General features: G+C 40.3%; 1 protein-coding gene across 1 annotated transcript in view; it reads left to right on the top strand.

The window, feature by feature from the left end:
- The window catches only part of fgf11b (fibroblast growth factor 11b), a 40,877-nt gene extending 20,261 nt beyond the window's left edge, over window positions 1–20,616 (top strand). Inside the window, exons 2-5 of the mRNA XM_085288529.1 lie at window positions 946–1,056; window positions 2,030–2,133; window positions 14,110–14,308; window positions 14,404–20,616. Coding sequence (XP_085144655.1) covers window positions 946–1,056; window positions 2,030–2,133; window positions 14,110–14,308; window positions 14,404–14,540 — 551 coding nt within the window. The 3' untranslated portion in view covers window positions 14,541–20,616. The remainder of the gene's footprint in view (window positions 1–945; window positions 1,057–2,029; window positions 2,134–14,109; window positions 14,309–14,403) is intronic.
- The last annotated feature ends 862 nt before the right edge of the window (window positions 20,617–21,478 follow it).

The raw sequence follows: 21,478 nt of genomic DNA, 5'->3' as shown, positions 1-21,478 counted from the left end.
GTGCCCCAGGTCATTCCCAGAGGAGTGTGTGCGAGTGCATGTGAGGAGTATAGTGGAAGGGGAACTCCCAGATGGCCCTCCAGAGGCTCCATCATAAACTGCTCCTTTAACCATCTTTCATCTGCCTTATTAAAGCTGGAATGAAGGGGGCTGATCAGGTCACTAGTCCTGACTGAATAAAGCACTCTGCTACAAGCAAAATCAGGGGAAATGCAGGGTTATCCTTGTTGTTGGAGTAGCACGACATTAAGGTGCTGAGCTCAAAAGAGAAATCACAACAAAGAGCCTGGTGCTGCAGAGATTCAGTTTGTTAAATGGACACAGAGTAGGCTGTGGGGACTCCGCTCATGAAACATTCAGCTCCTCTAGTCAGTCACATTTAGCACCCAGTCCCCTTGAATATATTATTTAGCAAGAAGGAGACTGTGAAGTATCTCACTTTACTTTATTTGCTCATGGCACATGGCTAAAGAAGAACAGTGAAACAAACTATGCACTGTATATAAAAAAGATGGATGTTACCAGCATGACATCACCCACTGGTTTCCCTACAGAGAAATCACTGTCTTGTACAAAAAAATACATAGCCGTGTAATATTCTTACATGTTATTGCAAATTGCTTTAAGGTTGTACAAATATTCTTCTATTATAATATTAGAGATCTTCCACCGCCAATAAAAGTTTATAAATGTGTAATGCTGATGCCCAGTTGCCCTTCAGCATACATGATCATTTTAAATTAGTTCATAACAGAAAATCATTAAGGTTACGTCGCACATAAACCACATCCTAGCTTCATATAATACACTTCTTAATTTTTCTCATTGGTGCCTTTGTTTAAAATGACATATTTGACTAACCATTCGGTTTTTTTTTCAGGGCCATTAAATTAGTAAATGTCACATCTGTCTAATGCCACGCTGCTTTCTGGTCCTCCCTTGCAGAGCCACAGCTGAAAGGCATCGTTACCCGGCTGTACAGCCAACATGGATACTACCTGCAGATGCAGCCTGATGGCACTGTCGACAGCACAAGGGATGAAAGCAGCTCATTTTGTGAGTATCAGTGTACAGATATCATGCTTATGTTGTAAGTTTTTAACAATTATTACAAATCTAGCCTCCAGCATTGCTTCTACCCACTTATATATATATATAAAACTGGAAAATGGAAATGCTCGTAATTTTTTTGCCAAAGTTAATGCTGTAAAGAACTTAACCGAACAACAGCAGGTGTCGTGCTGTGCTGTAAGGGCCTATGGCTGAAGAGTGGAGGAAAAAGTTAGGATTTTGTCAGCTCACCTGTCAAAATTGGTTCAATTAGGACTGTTATTTTTGTCTCTTAATAGGAAGCACATCATGTCGCAGTGCCTGTCAAACTTTGGCAATTTAGTGTGTTCGGCTCTCGTGCAGAAACGCTTGGATCACAGATTCTGATTGGATCTGCAGGTCACTATATGCACTTTATAAACCAGAGAGAGCAGTGACATATTACAACCGTTGAGACGATGTGAATGTTCGTCCTGACCTTTTGCAAACTAAATCTGGCCATCAGAGCGGAAACTATGCAGTGCTCTCTTATCATTTCTTTGTTTTTGACCTTCAAGAGTCAGACATAGGCCTTTTTTTAAAGCCGAAGTCTGAATGTGGCATTTTATTTACTCTCGATGTAACATTACTTCTTGGTGAACTGTTAACTAGCTTACTAGTGTATTTTACCAACACTGCGTTGCTGTCTTTACTCTAAGCTGCAGTTGGCATGGCAGAACATTTCCATTATTGTTCAGTTTTAGTGGCAGCACAAAGCTCAGTGAAGGTGACAGAGTGTTATGTTTCCATAAACATAAAGTAAGAGGTCACTGCATTTGGGCTTAAGAGAGAAACCGCAGGCAGCACTGACACTGGAGCCATTCACCCTGCAAATATGAATACAGAATAGCAGAATGTGTTGTGATATGGTATTGCAGTTTGATTTTCTGACTTTTTCCTTTCCTTCCTTCTCTATCTCTGACTTTATTTCCCAATTTAGCACAGTTCAACTTAATTCCAGTGGGGCTGCGGATTGTGGCAATTCAGGGGGCAAAGACAGGGTTGTACCTCGCCATGAATAGTGAAGGATACCTCTATACATCAGTAAGTATACCCATTAGGCTTATACAAACAAAATACTTCCATTTCATGACATATCTGAGATATGTTGCTGTGACACTAAATCCAAGATGATTGTTCTGCTTTTGGATTAGAATGCATCCATTCAGGTTTGGATAACAGCTGCGGGGTCCTGATATCTTTCCTACAGAAAAGCTAATGCCTACTCACATCACTGACAAGGAAATCAAAAAGGAGAAAACCAATCAGGGCGTTATCATCAACTGTCATATTGGATTTAGAGGTTCAGTTGTCTGTCACTTAGACTTCAGTTTACTGTCTCTTCTATTTCAGCATAATTTGCATGACATGGGTCTGATGATGTATACGTACATGCATCACAAACCTCGCAATGCATGTATATACAGAACTGTAAAAATGAGGGTAAATTCAAGATATGAGCCCACTTACCACAAAAGCTTGCATATTTTTTGATTCTTGCCTCGCTTATTTATTGCATTGAAAACATAAATTCAATTTTAAATCATTTTTCTAATTTATGAACTTAGAAAGGTGTAAAACAGAAATAAAGTAACAAAGAGTGAAAAGAACAATATATTAGTATGGGTATTAATATAAGTTGATGTATTACAGTTTGTAAAGCTATTTGAGCACACACTACTAAATAGGATGTCAATAAATAATGACAATTTTCTCCCTTTGGGTTGCATGGGGTTGGTCAACTAGATTGTGATCTTGTATGCTAAAGTAATCTTCAACGTCTTAATCACAGCTATGTAGATAAAAATATTCTTTAGCTATAAGTTCAAGCACTTCAGAAAGGACCTCACAAGTATGAATGGACCATTTTCCCTACTGCCATTAGTGTACAGATTACAATCATAAGGTGGTCGATGTCTGTTGTGACTGCAGTGAGCCCAGAACCAGAAAGTGGACACAGGAGATGAGTCCTGTCAAGCCTGGATAGTTTAGGAGGCAACTGACAAGTACTGGAATGCTAAGCAAAGTGTGGTTCTCACAGTAGCAGAAGCAAAAACTGAAGCCACAGAGCATGACTTTCAGTCAGCCTTGAGGTAATTCTAGCAAACTGTCAGGTGACACAAGGAGAAAAGCAGCTTCCAACTCACACTTTATTCAGTGGAGATGGAGAGCTGCTAACTTCAACAGAGGATATAGTCAGATAGTGGAGTACTTCGAGAATCTCTTCAATCCCACTGACACACCTTTTGTAGTGGAAAGAGAGACAGTGAAGAGAGAGGTCAGGAGGTAGTTAAAAAACATTTTGGTGGCAGGGCACTAGGGGTGGATGAGCTTCACGTTAAGTTTCTTCTGCATTGCAGCTATAAGGGGATCACACTACTCAGCTTGACCAGTAAGGTCTATGCCAGCATACCTCAGAGGAGAGTTCAACCATTAGATGAATCTTGGATTCTGGACAAATAATGTGGTTTTCATCCTGGTCATGATATTTGAGGGTGTATGGGAGATTGCTCAACCAGTCTACATGTGTTATGTGGACTGGGGTATCCTGCGGGGGATGCTTGTGGTGGTATTGGGTATCAGGACTGTTTTTGGTCCCTGTAAAACCATAGTAAGAGCTTGACTTTCATTGCCAGCAATAAGTTAGCTTGATTCTAAGTGGGCTTTAAATTCAACCAGGCCTTCTGTTTGTCACCGATTAAAAAGGGAAGGGAAAATTCGATAAAAAAAGTCTGTTTTGGGCTTTTTTATTTCTAGGTGCAGCCAAGGGGTGGAAGGTGTCGGGCTCAGTGGTTTCAGGTTCTCATCTCTGCTTTTTTGGCTTCACCGAGTAAATGACCTTCTGTTTGCACTGAGGTGATTTGCACCTATAAGTGTGAAGTGACTGGGATGAGAAATAGTGCCTCAAAGCAGGGTTTTGCTGTCAACTATCATTCATTGATTGTGATAGTAAGCGCAAGAACGATCCTTTCTGAGCATGCCTAGATATACAGCATTATTCTGGTCACTATTGTTGCCATTAAAATGTTCAGTCAGTCTATGGCTATACTGAACAAAGCTAAATAATTGCAAATATAGACATTGATACTAGACACCTTACAGATCATTTGTACCAAAACAATTTAACCTATCTTTATGCTGCAGTATTTTAAAAAACATTAATTTGGGGACTTTGATGTAATCATCTTCTTGTCCTAGTACAGCTAGAAAATAAACAGCTCTGGTCAAGTGAGTTATGCTAAACAGGTTACGCTACACATATTTTACTGAGATAGTTTATAATTCAGAAACATCTTTAGAACCTTTTAACTGTTGACGTTTTATTTTTTTTATTGCAACCAATAGAATATAATGAGTTCCGTACTTGAAACAGGGATAAAAGCCTGAGGTATGTCAAATTACACAAGAACTGGACTGAAAGTCAGAGGTACTTGGGTCTTAAGGAGTGATGAATCCAAGTTAAAAAAAAAATTGGTTCAAGTTGTTGTCAGTATGTACAGTGGAGGTCAGGAGAGTGGTACAACAGTGAGTATGTACAGCCATCAGTAAAACACGGTGGAGGCTTTGTCGTGTTTTGGGGATCAATTTCAGCCAGTGGTGCTGGGGATCTTGTCAAAACTAATAGAAATATGAAAGCAGAAAAGTTCCATCAGATTGTGATCCACCATGTAAAACCATCTGGAAAGTATCTGATGGCCAGCAGCACAAAAGTGGCCCCACTGATTTGCCTTCTGTAATGGAAGGAAAGTCTGGGAACAATAGGGAGTGACCTCAAGAGGCCAGACCTCAAGAGGCACCACAATGGTTGGTGGAACCCTTCAAGGACCACCACATCTCAAAAACTAGTGGTTCCTTTATTCAAGAAAGGGAACCAGAGAGTGTGCCCCAACTATTGGGGGATCATACTCCTCAGCCCACCTGGGAAGCTTCATGCCAGGATACTGGAGAGGATATTTAAGCGTATATCAGAGTTAGCCCCACGAGTTTATGTGCCTTGTGACTTACAGAAGGCATTCAATCATGTCAATTGCATGGTAAAATAGCATCAGGAGCTCATTCATTTGGAGTACACCCACCATTCGACGGGTGTCTAACTTCAGTCCCTACTCCAAAACAGCTGAATCAAATGATTGGATTTTCTCTTCAGCATGCCATCATCTTTGGCAAAGGCCTGGTAACAAGCCATTCATTTGATTCAGGTGTATCGGAACAAGGATGCATCTAAAAGGTGCAGGGCAGTAGCTCTCGAGGACTGGAGTTGGACAGCCCTGCGCCATTTCTTCACATTGAAAAGAGCCAGTTGAGGTGGTTTGGAGATCTGATTTGGATGTCCAAACCACCTCCTTCTAGGTAAGGTGTTATGGGCATGTCCTACTGAGAGGAGGGCACACTGAGAGTTTAAATCTCTCGATTGGTTTAGAAATGCCTCAATATCCCCCGGTAGAGCTGGAAGAGGTCAAGTCATGTTTATTTCTATAGCATACTTAAAAACAATTGCTGTACATCTAAAACAATAGCCAAAGAGTGAGGTTGGGGTTACTCTGCTTAGACTGCTGCACCCCGCAACCTAAAGCCAGATATGCCACAGCAGATGGATGAATGAATGAACGGATGGATGGATGCTCTATTTACAAATTTCAATAGATTGCTACACCCTTTTCCAATTTTCCAAGTTATAATAAGAGATAGCTCAACACTTGTACAGTTCTGTAGTTTTTGCTCCATAGTAGTGAAATAAGTCATCAGATCCTTAACTGACGTAAAAGTAGCAATACCACACTGTGGCAATACTCCACAACAAAATAAATATCCTGTCAACTTAGAATATGTGAGGCAATGCTTAGTAGCAAAATACAACAATTTATTTTTCAGAAATGTGTCCCAGGTCTCTGTTTTATGTATATATTACATTTTACCACTTTAGATATTTAAGTATTTATTTGAAGTCATTTATATTCTTAAAAGTCGACCTTTCACTGTTTAAGAAAATAAAATGTTCAGGCTTTGAGACCAAGCATATACAGTACCAACTCATCTGGGAGTTTTAACTAAATAGTTTATACTTTAAGAAGTGAAGGAATGGACAAAAAGGGCAGATGGATAGTTCCAATGTCGTCTGTCTCAGAACACTTGACTCTTTCAGTCAGCACCTTGGACAGCTTTGGTGTCACTTCAAGAGGATAAAGTCTGATCAGCACTCTGGACAGTGCTTGCAATACTGCTTACATGCGATTAGTGTCAAATCACTTAACCATGGCTACATGCTTAAAAATTTATGACTACTACAGGAAATGTTGACTCTTTACACCTTACTGTGACAACTTTGTTTTCTATGAAATCCTGCATGAGATTAAAAAAATACCAAGGTGATAAAGTTACATTTGTTGCTATAAATAACAAAGACCAGGTTATCTTAAAGTCACTAGAAAGTTAGACTGTGCACAGCTGATCATTTTTCACCTTGTGTCAATATCCTAGCTATGAAAAAGTACAAATATTGAATCACTCATGCACCCATTTGTAAAAACACATTTATTTATTCATGTATGTTGTATAACTAGGATCTTTTCTCTCTACTGGTTATATGTGCTGCTTTCAAGAACAGAAAATTACATGCAAAATCAGTGAATGCAAGTGTGCATCGATGCATATAAATGCGAGAGGACCATCTGTGCATAAAAGAGTCAAATCTTGAATATTGGCATATGGACTGCAACATCTCTTATTATCTTCTCAGCCCCTGATTAGCATGCATTAGACTTTGGTGCCTTTCCTCTGTGCGAAGAGGAGAGAAGGGATTTCCTCAGCAGCAGTCGATAGCTGTAGTACATCCCAAACTGACCTCTTTCGGAGAGATTCCTCTCTTTTACACACAGTTATGGGCTCATATAGGTGCAGTACAACAGAACATGATTTTCTTTTGGCCATAAAGCATGTTCTAATTTCTGAAACATTAGTAGTCTCATTTTATTTTATTTAATCTTAGTTCTTTGAGTGAGTGCATTTGGCAAATGTCTACACAACTTTGTGCTGTGTTTAAATGTAAATCATCTTTTTCATTTAAAAGATGCCAGATTTTTTTTTTTTTTACTCAGACAGCGTTCTATGTGATACATATGCTTTTGGCTGTCACAACAGAGCTGAGGTGGCTAACAGAGTGTTTTCTCACTGCTTGTTCTGCCACTTATGTTAGTTATTAGAAGGTTTTGCCTCTGCATGCTCAAGGGAAAATTTTCTCATGCCCCTGCCTCATGCATATACAGCAGTGTGTGGCTGTTGAGCCAGACTTGGAAAAAACAGAGGAAGGAAGTCAACAGTAGCGTTGTCTCAGACATAAATCTCAACCTCACTACCTGTGGGTGACAACAGGAAAAGGCTGGTTCCGATACAAAAATAGAGCTTCGCTTGTTCCTGCCCCATTTTATAATCTATGTGTTCTGGAAAAACTCCTCATGGACACTGAGAAAAAGAGAGAGAAACAGTGTGTGTGTATGTGCTACGGAGAGAGAGAGAGAGAGAGAGAGAGAGAGAATGAGAGGGAGGGAGAAAAGAGCTTGTGTTAGTGAAGGCTAACATGACCATCAACAAGCAAGTTTTGGCCAAAGATGTGCTGGTCAAAACTAGTCAGTACACACACACACACACACACACACACACACACACACACACACACACACACACACACACATATATATATATATGCAATTAAATAGTGTGGTGTCCAAGTCTTTTAATTAATTAAAAGATACTAAAGTATTGATGGGTGTGTTTAGAACAGACCGGCACCAAAAGAGACGAAACATAGACAGACACAGGAAAGGGAGAAGAATAGTGAAGAAGGTATTGATGAAAACCTGTGTCCTTCTTATTCTTTTTCATGAAAGGATTACATTGAGATGCAGGACAGCACCACTGCTTGATAGCATCGCTTTTATCACAGGACAGGGGAAAATGTGGACATTAGAAAAAGCAGCAGGGAGAATAATTGGCCAGAGCCAAAGAAAAGAGGCAGAGTGCAGAAATGTAACAATAAAGCAGGACATTTTTCCAAGGCAGCCAATTAGGAGCACTTAGGAAAGGCAAAAATCCTATTCTTTGTGATGGATTCATGAGCCGGCCTGTACCGTGGCTCTCCTACCAAAATAGTCAGGATACATTATCCGATTTGCTACTGTATGGAATAGGGCTGCCACGATTTGTCGACTAGTTACGATTACGTCGACTATCAAAATCGTCGACGACTGATTTAATAGTCGAAGCGTCGTTTGAAGCTTTGTAAGATCACAAAAGACGCAGGAATAAGTGGCAGGATTTAAGAGTGTAATAACGGACTGAAACAGAAGATGGCAGCATTGCATGTACAAGGATGTCAGCTACCGTTAAACCCCGAAGAAGAAGAAGAAACAGCTGTGTCCCAGAATTCATAGCGCGGCCCAGCGCAGTTTCCAACAATGGCAGCAGCTAGTTAGTTTTAATGTTACTCTTATTATTCTTTCTGGGTCACAAAATAAACGTTTAACATATTTTCAGGCGAGAATGTAGCTGTGTAAACCTCAAATATCTGCTCAGTTTATCAGGACACCACATATTTTCAAAAGCGCTCCAACGTTTTCGGAGACATCTGTTACCCACTAGCTCGTTAGCGAGCCGGGGGCTAGGTCACTAGCGCCGTGAGAACACCGGACTCCCCGCAAATCGTTTTCAAACCCACTGCCGTCTTTCGCTACTCAGGTTAAATATATATGAGTCACTTAGATAACTTAAAATGTTATTGTTTGGCTTTTTTTTTTAGTATTTTATTTGTTCCTGAGTAAATCAGTTTGGCTGAGATTAAAGTTATAGTTTAATCACAGCTGAATAAACGTCAAGCAGACAGCTGATTATCAGAAGTGTGAGATGCGGGAGAATTTACTCCAGTGTCCTGTTATATTTTAGATAGCAAGGAGTTCATTAAACTTCACCGAAACAATCTGCAAATTTAATTAAAATTTAATAAACTATCATCTTGTCTTTATTTTTAGTTAGCACAGACCTTAAACACTTAAAGCTGTAAGCTAATGATAGTTATATGAGCAGATGCTGCTGGTGCAATAAGCTGTAGTTTTACGTCCAATGGATGATGATCTGATTAGTCGACTAATCGCAAAAATAATCGGTGACTAGTCGACTATCAAAATGATCGTTTGTGGCAGCCCTAGTATGGAATAGCTATTAACCACAGTGCTGCGTCCCAGAATATTTAAAGCAGAGGGTTTTCTGATAAAGGCAGCGGGCAGTGCGGAACAGTCACCGCTGTCGCCGACGGTGGAAGAAGGGAATGTCAGCGACAGCTCCACTCTCAGCAGCATTATATTGACAAGGGACTTCCAGCTATCAATCAGCACTGCAGAGCCACGAGTCTCAGCACATTATCATCCACTCTATTCTTGTCATGTGAGCTTCATTTCTCCCCGGACTGCATTAGGGACAGATCATACATGTGTGGTGCTAGACAGTATTCTCATCCTCTCTGAATCCCTCTTAATAAGCTTCTGTAGTCTACTGACTTATGTAACTCGTCGTGTCATAGTGCATCCACATCTGGCTTGACAAACAACATCAGCAACATGCCCTGCTGGGGAGGGGGAGGTGGAAGGCTTCCTGAACGCAGAGAGCATGTATGTGTGTGTACTAGGTGAATGTTGCATGGATGAGCTTTACATTTCATGTTGTCATGTGAGTGGGCTGCTGCAGCAGTGATGCAGAACTATGGGAATGTGGTGGGATTACTGGAGCTGGGCACATTTCACAGTTTCCCATAGATTACACAAGGAGTTGATGGGCCGGTTAATAGATGCAGGAAGCCTGCATGACACTATGACCCCTGCTGTCTAAATGGGGAACTGCAAATGTTTTAACATGATAAATGCAAATGATGTTTTGGTTTACAGAAATAGAGCTATATTTTCAGGGGCATCAGTTCTGATTTCATGCTTGTACATGCATGATGAAATTAAAGTGAACAAGATATTACATATCATGCATGGAATTACTCTCTCTAATTAGTCACAACCTCACTCCTGTCCCCTATATCCTAATTATCTGCAGGGTAAGATTAGGGAACTCTGCCCTGTGAGTGTGTGAGTGTGGCTTGATGCACTTCCAGAGTATGGTCGTGGTGGAGAGCAAACAGATGTAATCACACACAAGGAATGAGGAAGGAGGTTGCGTGTGTGGGCGGGGAAGGTCTGGATGATACTCTGCATCATAAAAAGGTTCTACCCATCTTAGGAATTCTCCGCACATATTATCTTTCTCATCTGCTTTCATTCGCATTAATTTTTTGGCTTGCGACACATGAAGAGGGAAGCTAGCTAGCCAAGTCTCCGAATAAGTCACGGTTAAAGAAGGAGATTTTTTTTTCGTTTTCAGTCCAAGTACCCACCACTTAGATGGAAATATTCCCTCATTGCTCTTTAAAATGTGCAACGCTCCACACATCATTAGCAGTAATTCATCTGCAGACGTTGGTGGCTTGAGTGATGTTGTCAGTGGGAGCGGAAACTATTGTTTTGCTAGGGTCTAAAGGTTACCTCAAGGTGAGTTTGAGAGATGGCGATAATTACAGTAACATATTTGTATCCATTAGGGAGAGCAATAGAAGCCACTGCGGTAGGTCATCATCAAAAATCCTTGTATTATAAGGACATTTTTTTACTGTCCTGCCTGCTCTCGCAGAATGGTTTTTCTTTAGATCTTCTGAGACTACTTGAATGAAGTACAGAAAACATGAGTTCTATCATTAGACTAATTTCAGGGGCGTGATTATGAAGGGTAATTATAGGATGACTTGGGAGAGGGGTTATCACTGGTGTCATTTCAGAGGTTGAACTAAGGGGCATTGCGCTGTAGTAATGGGTTCTGTTTCCAGAGGAATGTGAGTGTTAGATTGTGGGGTGCTGACGACTAAAGCCCTTGTCAGCTCAGCGTGCGCTCCTTTTGGTCCTGGGGGATAATAGGGATCTCCCTTTCTCTCAGTTCTTAATCTCCTTTATTACCCACCAACCCCTCTGTCCTCTCTGAGTGATCTTCTGCTTTCTTTCCTGTCTCCCCTACCTTTCCCCTTCTGTCTCCCGCACTTCCCACCCTCTTGCTCTCTGGTCTGATTAATAATGAATGAAGCAGATCATCTATCGATCCCATCCTCTGTGTTAGCACAGCAGAAGATATCAAACCTGTCAGTGGATCTTAAAATAGCTCTGCAATGTGGTGGTAGCAGGAGTGTTTGTTGAGTTAAGGGTAGAAGCTTATTTTCATATGGTAGGAAGGTGGCAGTGAAATGGACATGAACACTGGTGGAGCAGTGGGTCAGAAATAAATGGAGGGAGGACACACAGTCCTGAAATACCTTGCTAAAGGATAAAACTCCCCTATAAAGCAGAAAGTTGATGATCTGTGATAAGTTTGAAACTGAAGGTCTCTTATGTCTCTTTATTAAAACGTGTCTACGCCAAGTTTGATGCTACTGTTTGTCCCGAGTCTCAGAAATTCTCCACTCAGCCATTTCTGGCCTGCTGCTCTCACTTAATCAATCCAACAGATTGGCTTTGCTCTCTGACAGGGGACAGACTCTGTCCAGACCCTGATGGAGACTAAGAGTGATGTATATCTGTCACAATTGGTTAATCTCACCAGCCAACATTATGCAGTGTTCAGTAGCCCTTACACTGAGTACAGAGAGAGGGAAAGTGCTGCAGGGACATGATCACTTACAAAGAATGGTTTAACTGTTGGACATGATCCAAGTTCTTCTAATTTGATTTTCTGTTGTCTATACACATTTGGCCAGTCACAGACAATTGGCATTACATGAGAGTGGCCTATATTAATAATCTCATTTAGGGGATTGCAGGGTGAAAGATCTTTCTGTTGTTTAATTTGAGTCTGGAAAAAACCAACAAAAAAAACCCAAACATGTATCGTAAATATAAATGTAATACTAGTTTGTGACCCTTAAAATCTAGTTTGTTTTCAACCTGTTTTTCTAAGATTTAGAGGTCCTATAGATGTGAACTTTCTCACACCTCAGCGTTGACTCTGCCCAAAAAAATGTTTTGTTTTAAGTCAATTCATTAATTTGGGCCACTGAGAAACCACCCCTTGGTTTGTCTGTGAAGGTTCTTAGTCATCCAGGTCATCATAGTCAAAGGAGCTTGCAAAGAAAAGCGTCTGGACTTTTTTAAGTTACTTGAAGACGTTTCACCTCTCATCCGAGAAGCTTCTTCAGTTCTAAGGTCAAATGGTGGAGAGTCCCAGATATAAACCTAGTGGGAGTAACCTAGTGGGTTACTCCCACTAGGTTTATATCTGGAAACGTCTTCAAGTAACTTAAAGAAGTCCAGACGCTTTTCTTTGCAAGCTCCTTTGACCACCCCTTGGTTTAAATGCTCAACTTTGGTATTTTGGCTGTGCCGTTTCTTTGCTTGTTTCTGCTGTAGCTAATGCTAGCAGTGTTATAGCCATTATGTTCTATGCTCAAGAAATGGCACTCACTATATGTCAAAAAGAAAATGCTATATTGTTGTCACAACAGGTTAAATTTAACTACAGAAACAAAAACTATTTCCACCGGGCCTTTAACTAAGGATGTTATTGGCAACTAGTCTTCTAATTGTCGAAAAAGATACAAAATCCTGAGAAAAGATTTGAAGGTGAGCATGCTTTAAAAATACAAAATTAAATATTGGTCAAATGAGTATTCAGTCTGCATTTTAAGAGCTGAAACTGTTAAACACGTTTATCGTTATGTCCCAGTCTAGCTGTCCCCAGGCGCAAAAGGGTGTCCCCATCCCTGTCCCCAAAGCCAGACCTAATAGCTAATATAACGTTACCGTTGCTAGAAGTGTCGCTGAAATGTGCAGAACTTCAGATTAGTTTGGCCTCTGCAGTGCTAGCAGCTGTAGCGTTAGCTTCTTCCATGCTGGCGTTCACGTCCCAGTACAGAATATAGTTACACTTGACTTCACTGATTTTTATTGTATTTTTTTAAATGAAATTCAGCCATTTACTTTACATCATGTTACAACGTCTAATTACAAAGAGAGCAAAAAAGAGGGTTTAAAGAGAGGCGGTGGTGCAGCCATTTGTCAGGGCTGAAATTTTGGGTAGCGGATTGTGGCTTCGTAACATCTTTTAACTAGTAACTGCCACTGTACATTGATAAAAAAAGAATAATAATTTTAACCAACTGCAGTTGGGTAATTTCCACATAGGTGTCTACTTTTTGGAAACTGTGGTGTTTGGCTCTGCAATGGGCGTCTCTGTCTATGTAACTTTTATTTAACCAGGAAACACATTAAAAACAACTTCTTATGCATGTCATAATTATAAGCTTAACACAAATTAAATGTGGTATGCATGTCATAACCAATTATGGCATACATATTGCAGAAACAGTGATTCCAAACACTGGTAAACTTTACCAGTATTATCCTCACCCCTATAATCATCCCAGGCTCAGCATATTGTGATGTCTCCGAAGCAGTTCCTGCACTTTGATGTCATTTATATGTACACACAGCAATGTATGTGTGCACACTGCAGTGTGTTGGTGTCATTGTTTAGGTGTCTTTCATCTTCTTTTTCCATCTATGCATTTTCCCTTTGGGTAGTTGTTATGTTTAGCAGAGATGTTAATGCTTTTTCTCACATCTATATTATAGTCTGCACCTTTTCTTGCTGTTCTTAAAAGACCGGAACATCCACGCTCTCAAAGAAACACAAGTTCAGATCTAATTCTATCCTTCCTTTCCCTCCGGAAACAGCCACCTCATTAATGTGTTTCACAGTATGCATCCCATATTTTTCTTTTTGTTTTTTTCTGTTTCCTTTTTAGTCTGGGCTGACATGCAGTGTAGTCCAAGTTCAAAGACTTGCGATAATTTAGAAATATTCTCATCACATTTGCAGATTACTTTTTCTTGTTATGTTCAGTTTGACAATATGAATGCAATTCTTCTCCTATTCCATATCTCGTTTCAGGAGCACTTCACTCCTGAGTGCAGGTTCAAAGAGAGCGTGTTTGAGAACTACTACGTTACGTACTCCTCCATGCTCTATCGGCAGACCCAGTCTGGCCGCTCCTGGTATATCGGTATCAACCGTGACGGTCAGGTCATGAAGGGCAACCGGGTAAAGAAGACCAAGGGAGCGGCACACTTCCTGCCTAAAGTTATAGAGGGTATATTTAAAAAAACTATACTGAAATAGTTTATTTCTCAGTTATTAATCATTAACCTAAATTGCTAACTGACGACTCCTATCTTTGTTACACAGTTGCAATGTATAAGGAGCCATCGCTACACGAGCTAGTCAGTGAGCCAGTGAGCCCACCTCGGAAGACGGTGAAGACATCAGATTCGCCGTCCCTAAAGAATGGACAGAAAGAAGCTCCCAAGGCTGAGGCCTCATAGCACAGGAGAATGAGGGTGGGACAAAGGGTAGCAGTGACACTTGAAACAAAGTTGCCCACTATGCACTGAGGGTGGCTGGGGGAATGGTGCTCAGCGGCCACCTCATTCCAGAAGTGCACTCCAAGATGCTGAGGGATAAAGAGTCAGCAGTCCATCAGCAGCCAAGAAGACCTAAGAGAGGAGTCCCCCCTCACCTGAAACCAGTGAAAGGAAAGCCCAGGGTCTGAGCCAGAACTCCTACCACCGCCACCCCACCCTTTCTCCCAGTGTCACTTCTTTCTGTACCTGTTGTGATTTGCTTACGTGCAGCCCCATTTATTTCTCCGTCAGGATCAAGCTTCTTTGTCTGCTGACAGTTTCATCTTTTCTCATATGCCTTCCCCATCATCAGCTCTATTGTACTGTATAGTCACCACACACACACACACACACACATCCAGCACTGACTCCGCAGGATAATCCTCACCCATGGGCTCCCTCTTGAGCCCTAAAGTTGGTGACAGTGTGGCTCAGCCAGCTTTCCACCCACCATCTGCCTACCAGCTAATCACTAAGGTCAACTAAAGCTCAAAGTGAGATGATATGGCTTAGAGACGAAAGAAATCTGCAGGAAGCTTGGGTCGGGTCAGGTCAGCAGCAACTAAAAACGAATCCTTTTCCTCTTTTGTTTGCTTTCTTTGCTAGCTGTGATAATAACCGGATGATGCTAAAAACCTTATATTGAATAAGCAGAGGGGTGGGGATGGTTGCTTCAGTCCTGCTGGAGATAAGAAAGCGGAATATTTGAATTTCACAACAAATGCTATAAAGTTCAGGAGCAAGGAACTGCTTGGTGTAGGTGTAAGCAGTGGTTCCCAGTAAAATAAATTAATAACCTGAAGCAGCTACTCTTCTTGGGAAGATGAGCCATAAAATATAATTTACTTTCATGTATTTTTGTTTTTGTTTTTCCAGACTCTAATGGAAAGGGTCAAAAGGCTTGAGCAATATTTATACCAGCAAAATCAAAAACAGGGGCAGCATAAGTAAGTGAGACAGTGCATGACACCCTCTTTCTACTGCAGTAATCTCTAACGGGTGATCGCTAATTATGGCGCTCGCTCATTAAAGGCTACAAATGAAACAACTGGCTCATATTTTAAACCCAGGGTGGATCAGTCACCTGAAAAAGCACGCCAGTGTACACTTTGCTCGGCATCTGCTGTCAGAGTAAAGCCAGGTTTGAAGCCCAACATCAAAGCCGAAGGAGCCTCTGAGTTGGAGCACTTGTTATTCTGAGGATGTCTGGCAGCTTATCCACTCACTAGCTTTATCAAATCACCTTGGAAGAATTGCCCTCAAAAATGTAGTTGTCTGAGTGAACGTCTTGCTGTGATTGTATTTTAACCCCCTTATGTCGCTGTCTTTTAGAGTATAAATGTGAGGTAAGATTCTCTGTGAATGAGTGCATGCACAGAGGATAGAAAGAGAAACTGTGGGTAACCTCTACTATGTCCTTCAGACACAGCACAATGTCTTTGACATGTCTGTGTCGTGGAATAGGTGATACTTTTTACCACTCATCACATCTTTTGTGTGATGTGTATATATTTTAAATGAATGAGTGTCCTCAAAGGAATCTTCATTAAATGTAACTTTTTTTTTTAGTTTCAATTAACCGGTATTTTGATTGCATCGAGACTGAACTGCATGCAATTTTAGAATTGTATGCAACTGACCTGATACAAGGTGTCTAAATGGGAGATGTCAGGGATATTTCAGTAATGGCTGCTGTTGGGTGCTGTCTGCTCTGGTAAGTCACTGAGGGGAAAAACAAATGTCACCACAATGTTAAGTGAATGGTGCATGGATACTACCAACAAACACAGACAGCGTTAAGTCCCTTGCTATGACAGGAAAGAGCAATGTTGGGAGATGGGGAAGCCAAACGGGAAAAAAAAATGCCTATTAGATGGCTGCTAAAAATTCCCCGATAATTCTAGGAATTTCTGTGCATTGGCAATAGAGTTTAATTTGAATGGTCACATAATGTGCAAATGTGCAGACATGCTACAGAAAGTGAAATAGAGGCTTTACGAATGTGCCGTATTGAGGGTGAAAAGTAAGTCGGAAATTGTGTGCGGAATTGTAAAGAAGTCATCACACGGTGGCGGTTATTTAGGAAGAGTGACGGATTAGGAGGTGTATTCTTGAGGAATGTTGATAAGGAATGTGTGCAGTAAAGTAAGCAAGAATTTTGGCAGGATTGCGCGCGGCATGTGGGTATGATAATGAATGTGAGACAAAGAGGCACTGTGTGCTATTTAGGACAGAGGGTCTATGGAGGAAATTAGTTGGAGGGCTTTTCATTTTTTTATCAAGTCTTTCATTTTTCTGGGCTTTTCCAGAGGGAGCTTCACTCAGTTTAAATTTGGATATTTTGTCCTTGCATTGCAGACCTACAAATATCTATTTTGGAAACCCAATGTTCTGCCTCTCGGAGGAGTCTGGTACAGCCTTGTATGGGTTCTAACCATGCATTACTAACTACTGCATGATATAAATGTGTCTGCACAGCAGGCAGCACACGATTTTGAATTCTGAAGTTGATCACAAGTTCACTCTATGAAAGGGAAGTACTTGAAGCCCAACGCAGTGAATGACTGACAGGAAAGGAATGAGATGTAATAGCTTTTTTTTTTTTTTTTTTACCAGACTTGCAACTAATAGGAACTTTAAAAACACAAAGGAGTATAAAAATGTATATTTCTGAAGCTCCAGTTCATTTTTTTAAAGAAGATTTTAAGAAATAACCCTCAGCACCCTCTGTCGCTTGATCCAAATTCTTCCGTAGATTCCTTAGTCCCAAAAGCCAATCAGTCCTCACCTCTGTAGTAATGACGAATGCCACAGTAAGTTGTCTGATGGTGATACTGCAAGTAGACAGCCTAGATCAGAGAATGTCAGGTCTGACGTGAAATGAAGAACAAAGTTGAATGCTTTACCAGCGGGGCTAAATGGAAAAGTATGGCTTTATGGCCATGAAGCAATGTTCTGCAATGTAGAGAAGTTAAGCAATGCAGCTGTTAAGTGAAACTAGTCATGCTCTTGAATGGAAAAGTTAGGAGAGGAAAAAGACATGGTGGTCCTAAAAGTAGAAAAGCTGTTAAGAGGATCTTTGTTATTGTAGTTTAAAGTCTGAATTGTTCTGCTTTGCAAGTGAGAATACATTTATGAATACAGGTCTCACAAAGCTAACAGTAAGGTGGTGACACGGAAAATTTAAAAAAAAAAAATGTTATAGTCTGCGTGCCCACACATGAGAGGTTTAAAGTCGTAATCCCTATCCCACACAGATCCCTTAACCGAGTACCTACAGCCCATTAAGTTTCTTCTCAACATCACATTGCCTGTGTAGGTGTGCATACCTTTAGTGTCTTTATAAGGTCTCTGTGTGTGAGTGTGTGTATCTATGACTAACAGTATGGTAAGACAAGACAGAGAGGCGAGAAAAAAGAAAGGGCATGAGACTGAAACAATGATCGATAGACTCAATAAAACGCAAACGAAAAAAACATCAACCCTGCAATAGGTGCAAAAATCTCCCCAAGGTCTGCCAAAGACAGGGAAATCCATTTGATCATGATGAACTCAGAGGGCTGTTGTTTGATTTCAACCTGTAAACTCAACAAAGGAGCCACATGGACAACCCCCGGTGGAGGAGGCTTTTACACTGGATGATGAATAAATAGTTTTCTCTCATTTTGGAACAGTGTGAGCATCAGTAGCCGTAGTCTGCTTCGAGACACACATCTGCGAAAAGTAAACCAGTTAAACCAAAGGTAAACTGAACCTTAGAAGCAGCAGTTTTACTGCACTGTACAATAACTAACCAACATCCAGGGAATTCTTTGCAGCAAACCCTGGTAACATTTCATTTGACATGCGCAAAAACAAAACGGCCTTTTCAGGCATAGCATTTATCCATGCGCTACACAAATTCAATCTGAGCCATGCACCTTTTTGAGTTTTACATTTTACAAAATCTATTTTACCTGCATGCAGGATTTTCTTATTGCTTTCTAATGAACACTAATGATCCTCAAAAATCCACAAAACCGTGAACCAACTTAACCTGCATTCACAGTACAGAAATGTGCGCCATGGAGTTTGTCAAATTAAAGGGAAAAATTATGTTTAACTAGCACCCTCTAATGGATGTAGTTGGTTGCTAAGAGGCAGAATTTTTAATCAGGGGCAGAAAGCCACAGTGCTGAAGGCATAACTTCAAGAATTTTTTTTCCTTCCACAGAATTTTAATAAGATGGCAATATATCATGACATTTGGCTGTTTGCATCATACCCTAATGTGGTTATAATGTGCTCGTCGTGGGTTCCTAATGTGGTTTTGATGCCACCGCCTTGCTATGCTGTAAGTTTAAATAGTCAAAATGCAGCATCTCACTGAATTTGATTAATGCTATCCCAATGAATTATTTTATCTATTACAACTCACAAACAATCACTAATGGTACATGACAGTGGTCCATACACAAGAGATTTAATATAAATTGGATAACACAATATGCACACCATTATAAAATACAGTTTTCTAAAAATCCTTTCCCTCTTGCATAACCTAAGTGGGGTTCAAACTGATGGATCTCATTTTTGAAGGCAGTTGTGCCAACTAAATACTTCAAAAACCATCCTAAATAAATTATAAATCAGTCCTGGAATTACAGCAGTACAAAATGGATGTGTGCCACGCTCGCTGTTCCAAGCGTTTTAAATATTCAAAACAGGACACTAACAGAAATTGAGTCTTGGCTGCAACATTGTTTTTTTAATAGTTCTTTCTGAATAAGGATTTGTTTAATGTGCAGAATGCACAAAGCCAAATATGCTGAACCTGTGGAGTATGCTGATATTTCTGCTGTTTCAGTGAGTGAATGGCATCTTTCAGGAATGCCTGAGTATGTGAGGAATCTACACAGGGTAGCAGACTGCTTCCAGACAACAGAAGTCGTCTGGATGGTTTATATGTGCAGGATGCTGTCAGTTTACATATATGTTAATACTAACAAATATTGTATATCTGATCTACAAACACATATTTTCATTTTCTTAAAACTGTACTAACTGTGTTAGTGTTGTACTCTTTTTTTTACTGCCTTTCTGTTGTTATACCTTTTCATGTTTTTCGTTGATGTTGTTTTTATGAAGAATTGTTCCTATTTGGTTGGACTTGCTCGGTTTTATTTGTTGTATTTGCTCAGCACTGTTGAACTTACACCGATGGGGAAACTTCCCCCAAAAAGAATCTCACTGTGTGACCGAGTCAGAAAGATAAAATAAAAACAGCAGAACAGTTTCTAAAGCCAAAACGTGTTCAGCAATGACCTTGGTGGCATCAGACTTACGGTCACACGAGTCTTCCAGACGGTTTCCCACTCTTGTTCTTACAGACTCTTAACTTCTCTCTCTCAAACTGATCTCGTTGTCTTCCAAAAAACAAACAAACACTTTAAAAAATGAAAAAGATAAAGAAGCCATAAATAACACTTGGCCTTGGCACCGATTATCCACAGAGGGCAGGCCTGACTCCTCAGGCACCTCCCGAGTGTCACCAGGGATTTAAACACGGACTCCTTGCACTAAGAGCCCAAAGAAGCAGCAGAAGCAGGGACGTTCTGGCTTTTCTGGATATGCCAAGAAGCAGCAAAGCAGGAGTAAAGACCAGCAATATGCAACCAGAACTACCAGCCTGCACTCAAGGAGGGGAAACAAATCTAACACGCTAACTGCACTCACAACTTGCAGGCTATAATGACAGTCTGCAATAAGAATTACTGACATGGGTTGTTTTTTTTCTTAATTTTGTGGTTTTTGCAAAGCATGCATACTTTAATGTTCTTTGGCTCCTTACGGATGACTCCCTCTCAGTATCGACAGACACGTGCCCTCAATTCACCCTCTCTCCATGATTGCCATCAGACCTGTGTACATTTCTACAATAACTCCTACATGAAATGAAAGGAGATGTCTTATTCTGATATAATATTCAATAAAATAACATATATTTGTATGATTATAAGCAATGTTCTCTGATTTTTCTGTGTGATTTCTTTTTGTCTCAGCTTCCTTCTAAATCTTTCTTAAAGGCATTAGCTAGTAACAAAATGAGTTTCCCCTTTAATGCGCTGTAGGACATTAACATTTTTCCTTTCCTTTATTTGTCCTTGCAGTCACATTGCTTTTATTATTCCATAGTCTGATCTATGTAATGTCAAAAAAATACATAAAGTAAAAAATGTTTTTGAGCCAAGTTACAATTATGTTAGAAATAAAGAAGTATCTCATTGTTTTTTTTTAAATGTAGGTCAGAGTTGAGCTACGGGAGACAAATAACAGAGGGTGGCAGCTCAGGATGAATCAGCTGACCTGCCCCTATTCTTCCCTTTGTTTCTCTAAAGAGCATGTGAGATTGTACTTCGTCCCTCATTTCCTAGTCAAATAAACTGCACCTTCATGATAAATTTTAAATAGTAATGTTGACAGCACTGGGTCAGACTATGTTGACTACAGTAGTTATAAGACAGCATGGGTATTTCAAGTAACAGCTAAAAGATGGACAGAGGTTAACCAGTCTGCAAAGAACAATATCATTTAGATAATTTCATAATTTACATAAATCAATTAGGATACAATCAATAAAAGGAGAAAAAATAGCAGTAGCAAGAGAACATCACAACAGGCAGAGTAACGTATGCTAAGCACAATGATAACAGGAGAACAGTTTTGGTTAGTTCCTAATAAGATGCTGTATTTACAGTGCAAATTAATGACCTGTGTCAAACCTGAATTAACACCTGAGAGCCCGTAAACTGCACACAGAAAGTCACTTTCCATCTGTAGTGTACTGCTAGCTAAATATTAGCAGCAATCACTGCATAAAA

This window comes from Mchenga conophoros, linkage group LG10, assembly GCF_057382185.1.
Source record: "Mchenga conophoros isolate Kocher_MC1m ecotype Shallow Benthic linkage group LG10, M_conophoros_male_GT1.1, whole genome shotgun sequence".
Lineage (NCBI taxonomy): Eukaryota > Metazoa > Chordata > Actinopteri > Cichliformes > Cichlidae > Mchenga > Mchenga conophoros.
Note: the sequence above shows the minus strand (reverse complement) of the source record. Positions and strands in the feature narration are given on the sequence as shown.